This window comes from Tenrec ecaudatus, chromosome 2 (genome assembly GCF_050624435.1).
Source record: "Tenrec ecaudatus isolate mTenEca1 chromosome 2, mTenEca1.hap1, whole genome shotgun sequence".
Lineage (NCBI taxonomy): Eukaryota > Metazoa > Chordata > Mammalia > Afrosoricida > Tenrecidae > Tenrec > Tenrec ecaudatus.
Window position 1 is genome coordinate 69,969,854 of NC_134531.1, and position 13,569 is coordinate 69,983,422.

General features: G+C 46.8%; 1 protein-coding gene across 2 annotated transcripts in view; it reads left to right on the top strand.

Moving 5' to 3' along the window:
• Positions 1 to 13,569, top strand: part of ARHGEF28 (Rho guanine nucleotide exchange factor 28) — a 113,013-nt gene that overhangs the window by 18,787 nt on the left and 80,657 nt on the right. For both annotated transcript variants that reach the window (XM_075541167.1, XM_075541168.1), the window contains exon 2: positions 9,089 to 9,207. In XM_075541167.1, the coding sequence (XP_075397282.1) occupies positions 9,089 to 9,207 (119 nt within the window). The remainder of the gene's footprint in view (positions 1 to 9,088; positions 9,208 to 13,569) is intronic.

Below are 13,569 nucleotides of genomic sequence, written 5' to 3' on the forward strand. Positions count from 1 at the left end.
TCCTGCCTCGTGGGCTGTGTTTAGGGGCACATTACTTCCCTTTGTGGCTTGTGTGGTTGATTGCTTTGAGCGGCAAAATTGTCCTGGGTGTTTTGGCTGAGAGGGTCATCTTGAGCGTGCATTCCGGTCCAGGGTCAGATGGTGTCTCTGGGCTCATAACTGAGCCGTCTCTGGAGAAGGACGTTCTGCTCAACAGGGGGGCCCTCCAGTGATCTGAGTGACCACAAGCACGGACTCAGGCGGAGCAGTAAACGTGCGGAGGTGGGCACGGGGCAGTGTTTTACTCTGTTTTACCCAGGCTTGCTGGAGGTGGAAGTGGACACGATACCACCTCACAGCAAGCCTCTCTAGTTAATGATTTCCCCCCCTTTTCTCTCTCGTTGCTGGTTACCATAGCAGAGTGTTTCTCTGTGCGGGCTAATAGTGGTCGCGTACCTCAGTTGTCCCTTTGTGACTGGCTTGATCATGTCCTCCAGGTTCCCCTGTGTTGGTAAGATGCTTCGCAGATGCATTGTTACGCGTGTATGTAGCTGAGTTATTTTATCTACTTATGGGCACTTAGGTCATGTCCATCTTTTTGCCTTGGTGAATAAGACTGTGATAAACATCGGTGTGCATCTATCTTTTTGTCACGGATCATATTTCTCTAGTATATATACATAGCAGTAGGATTGATGGGACCTGTTACCTCTGTTTCTAACCAAAATAATAATATCATTTTCCAAAGAGACTGTATCATTTAACAGTTCCACCAGCAGTGTATGAGTGTTGTAATCCCCCCCCACGCCCCCCCCCTCTTTCTTCGTGCCAGCGTTGATTGTCTCTTTTCCCCCATCATTGCTGTTATTGCTGGGATGAGATGCTATCTTATGATTGTTTTGATTTGCATCTCTCTAATGGCTGGTGTTCACAAGCATCTCTTTAGGGCTGGGGTTGGCTGCCTGGAGCCACGTCTTTGGTGAAGTGTCTGCTCATGTCCTTGCTCCTTTTGTACTTGACTCTTCGTTGGGGTGTGGGCGTTTTCTCTCCATTATAGGGACCCGCCTCTTGTCAGATATGTGGGCCCAGGATTTGATTTCCTTTGGAAAGGGATTATTTCGGCCATTGGTTGTGGAGGACAACTCACCAGAAGACGGTTGGGAGTGTCTGTCAATAGTCTAGGTGGACAATTGGGTGGCTTGCCATTGAAATGGCAAGGGAAGTGCTGGGACAAAGCCCGATTCTGGTCCACGTGGCTGTATAGAAAAGTGACACTTAAAGGCAACTACAAGGGAAGATAAAGTGGCCATGCACTGGCAGGGACAGGTTTGCGAGGGGGATCATGGGGGCTGACCTGTCCAGTCTGAAATGAAGCTGCTGCGTGGAATGTGATGAAGTTGAAGGGTGGGGTCTGGGCTGGAGATGAGTGCCTGGGAGTCATCCTCGTGTGACACCATGCCTTGAGATGACTGAGGCAATGAGTGGAGAGAGACGAGCAGAGATCTGAGGCCCAGAGGACTGACCCTGGGCCACTGCACCCTATAAAAATCTAGAACATACGGAAGCACCCAGGCTGAGCCGGAAAGGCTGGCACGAAGGAATCAACTGTAGCAAAAGCAGCTGTGGGCCACAGGAGGTGAGACCGGAGCCGGCCCATTAACTTCGGTCCTGGCGCCGCCCTCTGTGACCGGGAGGGGACCTGCTTCCGCAGAGTGCCCGGAGTTGAATTCTGATAACATCTCACACAGTTTGTGCTGCTTCGTCATTCTCAGGGAAGCCCTTCTGCACAAAGCTCTAGGTGGAACCCACAATAGAGTGAATGAATGGACGGACGGGCGCGTAAAACCTACCCAGCCATCGTGAGAGGTATGGAGACAGAGGGGCCCTCACCTGCCGGGAAGAGCCTTGACCGAGAGGCCAACCCAGGCCAGCAGCAGGCGTGCCGAAGACTGCCTTCGCCTGGTTTGTTTATGTCCGGGTGTGGGTCTCTTATACAATGAGTCACGTCGGGCACATTTCCCTTTAACCACAAGGCCCTTAACCCCTCCAGGGAGAGTTGGATTTCAGTACAACCAGGTTGCAGCAGCCCTAACCTGGTCTCTGCTACTGACCATGTCTTGCCAGGTGTGGGGCAGTTGGAAATGCCGCAGAAAGGGAGCCAGCCACAGATGCCTTCTGTCCCCCTTCCTGCTGCTCATTCTAGTCCTATGGGCAGAATGCGTAGGGTTGCCTAGATCATGTTACAAAGCCAGGGGAATAATGGAAGAGGGGAGAGCTGGGGTTCCCCTGGAGGGACTGTTTATCCTCTAGGCACTCCGCACTGAGAACTTGGCCAGAGGCCACCGCATCGTGTTAGAACATCTTATTTTCTGAAATCCTCCCTAAGCTTGTTGCAAAATGCTGTCTCTGATCACCTGTCTTTAGCCCGGGTGAGCCCTGTACCTATGATCGCTCGAGTTTCCTGAGCCCCTGCCTTTGGGCTCTCGGGCAGTTGACAGCTTTTCTTTGCTCTTCACACCGTATGTGTTTGGTTACTATGTGCAGGGTGGACTTTATAACACGTTTGGACAGTAGCTCAGTCTTTTTTTTTTAAATCACTTTATTGGGGGCTCATCACAATCCATCTATCCATCCATTGTATCAAGCACATTTGTACATTTGTTGCCATCATCCTTTTCAAAACATTTTCTTTCTACTTGAGCCCTTGGTGTCAGCTCCTCATTTCCCCTCCCCCCACCCCCTGCTCCTTCATGAACCCTTGATAATTCATAAATTATTATTATTTCATGTCTTACTCTGACCGATGTCTTCCTGCACCCACTTTTCTGTTGTCCGTCTCCCAGGGAGGAGGTTATCTGTAGATCCTTGTGATCAGTTACCACCACCCCCACCTTCCTCTTCTCCTGGTATTGCTACTCTTATTATTGGTCCTGAGGAGTTTATATGTCCTTAATTCCCTGTCTGTGTTTTCAGCTCTTATCTGTACCTGTGTACATCATCTGGTCTAGCCGGATTTGTAAGGTAGAACTGGGATCATGATAGTGAGGGGGAGGAAGCATTAAAGAACTAGAGGAAAGTTGTATGTTTAATTGGTGCTATCCTGCACCCTGACTGTTTCGTCCCCTCCCCACGACCCTTCGGTAAGGGGATGTCCAATTGCCTATAGACAGGCTTTGGGTCTCTACTCTGCACTCCCCCTCATTCACAATGATATGATTTTTTCTTCTGGTTCTTTGATGCCTGATACCTGATCCCTTCGACACCTTGTGATCACACAGACTGGTGTGCTTTTTCCATGTGGGCTTTGTTGCTTCTCAGTTAGATGGCTGCTTGTTTATCTTCAAGACTTTAAGACCCCAGATGAGGAGCTCAGTCTTTAATAAAACACCCTGCTTTTCATGTACTTTGCCTATGTAGCAAACAGGAAGCTTTAGGCATTCCAGTTTGATTTGGGTAAAATTATAGCCGTTGTGGAAATCACTTTTCAAAAAGTATCAACTACATAAAAGAGCAAGCTTACATAACTTCATTTACTTGTCTAATAATAACACACATCTATTATGTGTAAGACTCTTACTAATCACTTGAGATCAACTTATTTAATCTTCACAGTAAAAATCATATGAGATAGATCTATATCATGGTCACCATTTACACAACAACAACAACAACAACGATAACAATACAACAGAGAGACTAAGTCACATGCCTCAGGTCCCACAGCTGGTAGATGGCAGAGTAAGGGCCTGAAACCAGGCAATCTGGTGCCAGGGCCCATTTTCTTGCCTCATGAAATGTACTGCCCTGCATGAATTAAAACTTGGCAGACATTTGGATGAGAGTTGAACTTCAGATTACTTTTATACTGTCTCTTTAATATGGTCTACTTAATATTGAAGGTGAATGCTAGCTCCACTGTCATTTTGCGAGGAAAAGCAGTTTATAAGACCACACTAATTTAAGAGAAAAAATATTGCACATTATTTTAATAGACACATTGAAAATGACCTGAAGGGCATGCTTTGGCAAGGATTTGTTCACTTCATTTGCAGCTAAAATAGTTACATATGGAAATAATAAAATTGTGTGTTTTGAAAATCTGTGCAAGGTTAGTCTCTTGATGAAGCCACTGTAGTTTTTTCTCTGGACTCCCCCAAACACAGTCGAGTAGTAAGCGGCTTCCCTGGGTGTTGCTGATGTACATTTGGAAACTCCTTTCGAAGCCAGGCTTGCTTCTCGTCCTCAGCCTTACCGGCACCGATTGGAAGGCTGTTCCGTGCAGTGACTGGTGTGGAAAGGACTACAGGAGGGGGTCCTGTTCCTCTTGGCTATCTTCTGGTTTGTCGGTCGGTGGGCACTGCTAGATCCAATCTTGAGGTGTCTTTTGAAAGTGGAGGGAGGCGAGGCATGCTCCAGAGAATTACACTCCGAGGGACTTTTGTGCTCATTTCTCAAACAGGGAGTCCCCGGAACCAGCAACATGATAAGTTCTGTGGATCAGTAACCCCAGTGGCTTGGTTCTAACCAAAAGGTTGGTGCAGTGCAAATCCACCAGGGCGAAGATGAGGCCACGTGGACACACTAAGCCAATGCATGACAGGGCTAGTTATGTAAAGGTCTGCATTCTGTTCTTTGAAACTCTGGGTACCAAATTTCACTTATGTTAAATCTTTTTGACCTGGTACTTACACCATAGATTATTTGATATCCACAGGAGGCCGAGCATATTAATATTTCTGTAAGGAGATAAATGCACATCCACACCACATGGGGTCCAAATATGCTCTTTTACATTTCACACATGCCATTGCCACGAACCAGGCTCTCTCTGTTGTGGAACCGTCACCAGTCCCTTTTCCAATCTTTGAAATCACCTTTACTGATGCATGTGTTATGAACCCAACTTTTTTTGGGGAAAATTTTGATTTTCAGAGCTTTCTAGCTTTTAGAATTGCCAATAGGAGAATGTGGACTTGTCTTTGGAACTAATTAAAATAATCTCCTGAAACACATGGATCAAAGTCATCATGCAGAGAACATGATCCCAGTCTGGTCAGAGAGACCGGACTCGGTCCTCTTCTAGTTTGTTATAATTTGTGGGGATTTGGGTCCAGCTGGAAGGCTTGGCTCAACATGAAGCATCCTGATAAGTGGAGAAAATATCGAAGCTCTCAAGGGTTTAATTTTCCTTGGATCGGTAATCAATGCTTCAGTCCAGAAGCAGCAGTCCAGAAATCAAATGCTGTGGCTCTAGGAAAACCTGCTGCACCAGCCTCTTAACACGTTCAAGAGCAAAGGCGACGCCCCTCTGAGGACTCAGCCTCATCGGAGCCATGGTATTTTTCAGTTGGACAATGACCATGAAACACCAACGAGACTTAGTGCCTCTGACTCATGGTGTTGGTGAGGAATACTGAATGTGCTTAGGGCTTCCAGAAGAACAAACAACTCTGTCTTGGAAGGAGCACAGCCAGCATGCTCCCTCGAGGCAAGACTGGATTTGTGACAAGTAGGTTTTGTGTCAACTTTGCTGGGCCCGGAGTCTTAGTGGTTTGGCAGGTGAGGTCTATTAATGCCCCATGATGTGACTAACAGCCTGTAGTCAACTCTATAGTGGGATCTGCTCTGAGCAACCAATCGGGTATAAGATTAGGGTGGAATGCTGTGGCAGTTACATAATCTGTCAACTTGCAAAGGGGTGGAGTCTAGCCTGTCAATCAGGTCACAGCTTGATGACCTCATTTGGGGGCGTGATGAAAATAAATAGCTCACTGGAGGCCAGGTACACTCTCTCCCCGCGAGACATTTCTGTTGACAAGCTACATGGAGCTACACTGAGGGAGTCAGAGCCCTGGATCTGGAGGAGCCACGTGGAGACCCCCACCAGTGCTGAGATGCATCCACTGCCACTGGATCCATAAGACTTTGTACCCACTGGCTTGTGATCTTCCTATGTTTGGCAGCATTGCACGTGTTGTGTGACTCTAAAGAGGAAGTTAAAGATTGGTATCGACATATGGGGTAATATCGGACTTATGGACTTGATCTGGACTGGGCTGGGGTGTTTTCTTAATGTATAATTGCTCTTTGATATAAAACTCTTTTTATACACACGTGTGTCTCCCTGGATTTGTTTCTCCAGTCTACCTGGACTAACACAAATGCCAGCCCTTTACTCACAGCCTTGATGGAATGGAAAGGAAGCGTCCCCAGGGGTGTGGCCTATTGATGTTGCTAGTGCCATCGAATTGGTTCCAACTTCTAGCCGCCCTCCACACAAGAGAAGGACACACCGCGTGGCACCGTCCTCACTGTTATTCCTGTGCCTGAGCCCATGGTTGCAACCACTGGGCCAGTCTACCTCGCTGAGGGCCTTCCTTTTTTGTTTGTTTTGCTGCCTATTTCTCATATAAGCAGGACAACTGTGGAAAAGCTTGTTTGCTTTTTGGCTGGGTCTGAATGCTGCACCTGGCTCATTGACTTCTGAATCGTTGGACTTGAACCATAGACCTGCCATATCACCTGGTGATCCCAGGAGTCATCAGCTACCTGACTTGCTGACCTTGAATGAATTCACTTCTCCATTCACAAGCCTGCCTGCTGACCTTAGATTTGTCAGCCTCTGCAGCCACTCACCTGTGGTGGTCCTGCAGCTCTTGGTCTCATCGCTCCTGGAAACTATATGAGTCAGAAGAAGCCTCCAGCTTCACATCCGACCCACAGATTTGGGACCTGCATGCCCTCCGACTGGGTGTGTTCACTTCTACAATGGTGTGAACCATTTTTCTGATAGACATTTCTCTCTCTAGATAGATGTTTCACTGGTTTTGCCTCGTTCGAGAACCCAGCCTCTGTAAGATGGTGAGACCTTTCGTTTCAAGTACTTTAAAAATATTTCCACAGAGGGACATAGTATCAGGAGAAGGACATCATGCCTGCTAAAGGAGAATGGGTTGACACAGCGCCTATCAGTGGCCTGAAAAAGAATAACAGTTGTGAGGCTGGCTCAGGGTGGGGTCTGTTTTGCAAAGGGTCGCTGCGAGTCAGGACTGACTCCATGGCACTAAAAACAACGACATACAGTCGCTGACTTGACATCTAGTGTCAGATAGATTTGCTTTGTGGAAGAAAGGTTGAGTCCTGGATAAGTGAATACAGGAGTCATTGGTGTGCCTGCCCATCCTTGAAAGGAGCGGTCGGTGTTTGGGGTGGGGGGGGCCCTCGCTTCTCCTTTGGGCATTCATGGCAGTCCTGTGTCTCACAGTCTGGCTCCACACACTTCGGGGAAACATTTCACTTGGTTTTGGTTTTTACATCAATTGTTTGCTATTGTCTCCAACATCTTGCTGGTTCTTCGACTGTCTCGTTAGCAACGGCTTCTTAGTTTGGCAGTGAAGGTGAAGTGGTTAACAGAAGGAGCCCCAACAGCTTACCAAGTGAGAGGTGGAAATGCCAGGTGTTTTATAGACTGTGAATTTATGAGGCTGCAGGACAGTTAAACTGGATTAATTATGCTTTGCAGAGGCACGCTGAGTTATTTATGATTGTTTCAGAAAACCTGCTGTAAAGTGACAAATGGGCAAGTCTTTTCTTCAGAACATGTTGAAAGTGCTTTGTCAGGCTCAATTTATAATCTACCGTTCGTATTTTTCTTTTGGGTAATTAGAAGGAAAACACACAGTAATTGATCATAAAGATATGCTTGTGAAATATGTGTGCTGTGTATAATCTAGTGCTAGTTCTTTTTAAAAGTTGGGAGAAGAATTTGGGTCTAAGAAAATCATGTTTTTCTTTTATATTGTCTCAGAGAAGTTTCGTAAAACCTCGTTCCCGTGTTCTTTGTGGAAGAGACAGCTGTGGGGGTAGCATCTGAGACTCGCCAGGGCCGTTTGCGGAGGACAATTCAGGCATCGTTGTAACGTTTCTAATGATCCAGGTCTCTCTGTGGGGAGGACAGCGCTGCTTGCTCCCGGGACACCAACTGCACAGCCAGCACCCATTTTGGTTTCCTAATTCCCTTGCATGGTCTGGCCCAGAGTTTTGGCTATGACATAGCACGGCTAGGCTGGGCCTTCTGCCCCATTTCTAATGGTACAGAAGCAATAGCAAGCTTTGTTCCCACTCGAGGAACTCGGCTAGGATAGACGCGCTGTTGCTCTGGGCAGCCGCACTACACAACCCGTCACACTCTACGAGGAGCAGGGTGAGGAAGCAATAACCAGAGCAACGGCAGATGTCTGCGAAGCTCTTGCAACACGCGGGCCACTTATTACATGCTTGACACGCCAGAACACACTTAATCCTCATAACCACACCGCCAAGGAAGCACGGTAAGAATCTGTTCTTCGGGGGGAGCGGATGCTGTGATGGTGTACGGAGATCAAATGATTCAACCCAACGTCACAGGGCATGAAACAGTCTGGCGCGATGTTTCCTTACCTTCCACTGGAGGCTCCCGTACAAATACAGGCCCATCGGCCTCCGTGAGGGAGCGCAGGGTCGTCTTATCTACTTGGGACACAGCTGAGTGCGGGGAAGCAGGCAGAAACGTTTCTGTCACTGAAAGAGGAGCAGGCCTCTCTGTGCATTTCAGATCACGCACACGTAGCAGCTCAGGTATTGTGACCAACACCAGATTTCATACTACCTGGAGCCCCTTAGCCGTCCATGGACCTGGCGCACTTCTGTGGGACCTCAGGCTTCCGATACAGTCGCTAAGGCTTTCAACCTTTGGCTAGTGAAGTTTCATTTGCTCCATTCGAGATCGAAGGCATCAATGCACAGTGATGGAAAGAAGTACTGGAAGCGGGCAAGCGTTTCTCCATCCGCTCTGTTGGTTTAAATCGGCCCAGTCCTCGGAAGAAGGAGCAGTACGGAAGCCGTCATGCTGTTGGAAGGGTCTGGGTAGCCGAGAAGGCTTACATATGGGAGAGAGGAAACTGGCATGGGGATCTCACAATGGGAGACCGTAATAACATGCAGTATTTTTAAAACAATACAATTTTGAATGCTTTTCCTTTATGGTTTGACCAAGAAGGTCACAGCTTGACTATAATGAATGCTGTCTGCTTGATTTCTGCACTTTTTGTTTGTTATTTTTTCCTTGCAGGCCGGTCCTTTGACGGGCTCAAGTCCAAGCACTCCCCAACGTTCCTGGCGGCGGGCCAGCTTTCTGACATGCTGAATGGCGGGGATGAAGTCTACACTAACTGCATGGTGATAGATCAGGTAAAGCCTTGGCACAGGTGGCAAGCCGTGACGCTCGCCCTCTTACCCAAACTCAAGTTGGTGAGAGATAGATTCCGCTTCATTGGGGCTTGCTTGGCATTTCTGCCCAATAGCAGCCCAGGTGCTGCTGCTGTGGCCTCTCATCAGGTGAGCAGAGTCCCTGGGTAAAAAAGAGGTAAGTGCTTGACTGCTAACAGAAAGGCTGGAGGTTCGAGGTCAGTCAGAGGCGCATTGGAAGAAGACAGGCCTGGCGATCTTCTGAAAATTCAATGCCCGTGGGAAACCCTGTGGAGCGGATCTGCTCCGCGCACACGGGCCACTGTGGTCCCATCAACTGCCCACTGGGCAGCTCTGATGACTTCCTGTGAAACACAGCACACCTTCACCCACAAGGAGCATGGCAGGGGATGGCGCCTGAGACTGCCCCCTCCATAGGGGAAGACCGTGAGATTCACTGCATGGGTTACAATGCAGTAACAACTTTTCATAAAACGCCGTGTGTCTTCCCAGTGAAACACAATTTAAACCCACCTCCAGGAAGTAGTCGTGAGCAGGTGGGTGGGTGCCAGCACCAAACAATGCTGTCACATAAATTAGGTATTTAATCCTCCGGCATCTGTTAACACGCACAAAGAACGTATAGAACTTACCATTCAAACAGGAGGGTGTGTGGACCAGGGACGCGGGCACATTTGGAATTCCCCATCCATTTCCCGACAGAGGCTTGTAAGTTAAATCTCAAAAGGGCCAGTTGGTTTGACTGCGTAGACATCTGCATAGAGACGTTTCTTTTCCTTCTTTCTGTCTGGGTGATCCTCCAACTTGACTTTAATTTAATTTAGATCTGAAAAACTCAGTCTGCCTTCGTGCCTTGGAGACTTACAGGGGTTCCCAGGGTAGTTTTGACAAGATGCACCTTTTTGTCTTAGCCACTGAGTTTTGAGCCTAATCCAAACGCACCGTATCTATCCTGAGAAAGTGATTTTGATCTTTGGTCCTCTCCGGGGTAGTTGCATATGCAAAGGTACTCTACAGAATTTCGCTGCTAGTGTGCCAGCCAGCTCATGCATGCGTGGGCAGATTCTACACGCAATGCGTTTCAACGTGGCTCTGAGGTCAGTGGTGAGCGCAGACAAGTTCTCTCAGGAATATACTTGTCTCAATCTCTTGAGGATGTCTTTACAAACAGAGCCAATCTAAACAGGGGTACCTTAGATAGTCTGCTGGATCAGTTAAAGTCAAGGCACAGAGGTCAGCTCAGAAGGAGATGGTGGCTTTTTTGGGGGGAGGTGTGGTGTGGCGTGGTGTAGGGAATCATTTGGATCGATTTTCTTGAAGGATACAGTGCTCCTGGGGCTTATGAGGCAGAGGTTTTAAGAAAAGGAAGACCTGCCCTGGAGAGCGAAAGCAAAGCAAGTGGGGCTGCAGGTCGTGTGCTCCCTGCAGTGACCCAGACCCTCATCTCCGATGCTGGAAAGGCCGTCCTGAAAGCATTTCATTGAGAAACCTGACCCCATTCACTGTACAGCCCAGATCTTGACCCTCCAGACTATATTTTGGGGGTTCCCCAGCTCAAAGACTCTGGAAAAGGAGCATATTTTGGGGCCCTCACAGATACCCAGGTGGCTGTTTTGCTGTGGTGTAAGTTAAAGAGTATAGCGTTCTTCAGGAAAGAGTTAGAGAGGTGGAAATGCCGCCTTCAAAGTGTATTGACCTAGATCTTGAGAACCAATAGCTTCACATTTTGATATGAAAAATGAAAGGGTTCTATGATTATGTAGCACTGTTGTTTTTTTTACTCACCCTCCTATGAATATAATTTATGCTGTTTCTATTTACAAAAAGGAGCCCTGGTAGCGTAGTGGTTACACGCTGGGCTGCAATCCACTAGGTCAGCAGTTGGAAACCACCAGCTGCTCCTTGGGAGAAAGACGAGGCTTTCTACTCCCATCAAGAGTCACAGTCTCAGGAACTCACAGGGGCAGCCCTCCCTGCCCTAGACAGTCTCTGTGAGTCAGCTTTGGCTCAATGGCAGGGATTTTGGTTTGGGTTATGTTTATGAAGTTTGCTTATGGAATGGTTTTGTAATGTAAACTTTAACAATCTTATCCCGTGGATCTTAATTTTAGCCTTTTAGCTGAATGGCTCTGCTGTCTTTCTTATTACTATTGTTACATCCAATGTGTACATCAAAGAGTATAGAGTGCGAGGATACAAAGGACCTTAGCAAAAGTTTATGAAAATGGAATTATAAGGTAATAGAATTTTTCCATGAACCGTTGGTAGCCCCCTGCCATTCAAAATGGCAAAAACAAACAAACAAACAAACACCCCACAACAAACATGTGAAGTCAGAATGGATGTTGGTCATAAAGAACTGGGATGGCTGCTCTGGTATAAAGCAAAGCAATCGAAGCAAAATATTTTAAACATCATGATACTTCGAGTCTCAGTGATATTGTGATAAACCAGTCCAATGTCAGCCATGGTTATGGAAGAAAAAGTATGTATTTTTCTTATTATTATCACCATTTTTATCTCTGCATTTCTCCACAACGCTCCCTGTCATAACCTATCAATCCAGTTACTGTCTCCTTAGATTCACCTATCTCCTTAGATTTCCTATACAGAAAAACATTAAAAAAAATTAAACCAACATCAGTAACAAAGTAAAACAGATAAAAACCTCAAAAGAAGGAAAGCAGAAAGTATTAAACCCTAGAACAAATTTAAATGGATCATAAGGGAGATCAGGTGATAGGGTGCTTCAAGAATCCATGCATTGTGCACGGTAGCAAGGCTAGTGATGTCTGTTTTGAATAGTGTACAGAAGAAGCAGTGGTGATAGGTTCTGTCGCCGTTGTCGTTGGGTGTTATGCTCTGACTCATGGTAACACTGTGTGTGGACAACAGGAGGAAACACGGCTCCGTCCTGCGTCATCCTTACAAGTGGCTTGAACCCACTGTTATCGCCACTGTGTCAGTCTATCTCATTGAAGAGCTTCCTCTTTTTGCGGACCCAAGCATGATGGATGGATGTCTCCTGATAACATGACCAGTGTACATAAGGCGAAGTCTCACCATTGTCGCTTCTAGGAGTATCCTAGCTGTATTCCTCCCAAGACAGATTTGTTTGCTTTTCTGATAGTCCATGGTCCATTTAGGTTTCTTCAGCAACCCTATAACTCAGATGCATCAAATCCTCTTCAGTCTGCCTTAGTCATTATATAACTTTCCTCTCCACAGGAGGCAATTGAAAATACCATGGTTCGGGTCATGGACATCTCCCTCCTTAAATTGACATGTTTCTCTTTAACCCTGTAACACATTGTGTGCACCAAGTTTGCCTAATGCGATAGCTTGGTGACTGGGCTGCTGTTAATGTAAGCAAAAACCGTGGACTCAAGAACAGTGCAATCCTTGACAACCTCATTCTTCTCTTCGTGTATTGTGATGGTTGTCGAGTGGCCCAATTGTGAGGGCTGTTTTTCTTCATGAGGGAGCATAAGCCACGCTGAAGGCTGGAAGCTGGATCTTCATTAGTAAGTATTTCAAGCCCTCTTCACTTCAGCAGGCAAGGCTCTATCAGTTGCATGCCCACAGGTTGTTCACGGGGCTCCCTCCAATCCTGACGCCACATGCTTTTTCATATAATCTAGCTTCTCAGTTATTTTCTAGGTACACAGACTGAATAAGTATGGTGGAAGAATACAACCCTGACACACACTTAGCCCGATTTTAAGTCATGCACTATCTATCGCCTTGTTCATTTTAAATGATTGCCTCTTGGTCTATGTATAGGTTATTTATTTAAAAGTTTGTAATTTCAGTTCCCGGGAATGGTACCCATAGTTTGACCACAAATGCAAAACATCATCCCACAGATACTTACCGTGTTTCCCCAAAAGTACCCCCGAAAATAAGACCTACCTAGTTTTGCCTTGCTGAAATATAAGGCACCCCCGAAAATAAGACCTCCCCAAAAATAAGTCCCCCGAAGCTACTGTAACTCTGGACCATAGCGGTGGGCACCACTGCGCAGCTCACTGTTGGCCGTAGCATAGCCGGAGCAGACAGGAAGTGCAAGGTCTCGTGTAATAAAACAATAAGCAATAAACGTGTACCATATTCTTCTTCATGGAAAAATAAGAAATCCCCTGAAAATAAGACCTAGCTCATCTTTGGGAGAAAAAATTAATATAAGACACTACCTTATTTTCAGGGAAACAGGGTAGTAATATGTCGGTATAATTTTACTGAACCAGAGGCCTGGCAGAACAAAGGTGACATCACTAGAGATGGGACCGGTTATGCCTAGTACCTCCTGATACAGTGCACTGAGAAGAACACAGCGTTACTTCG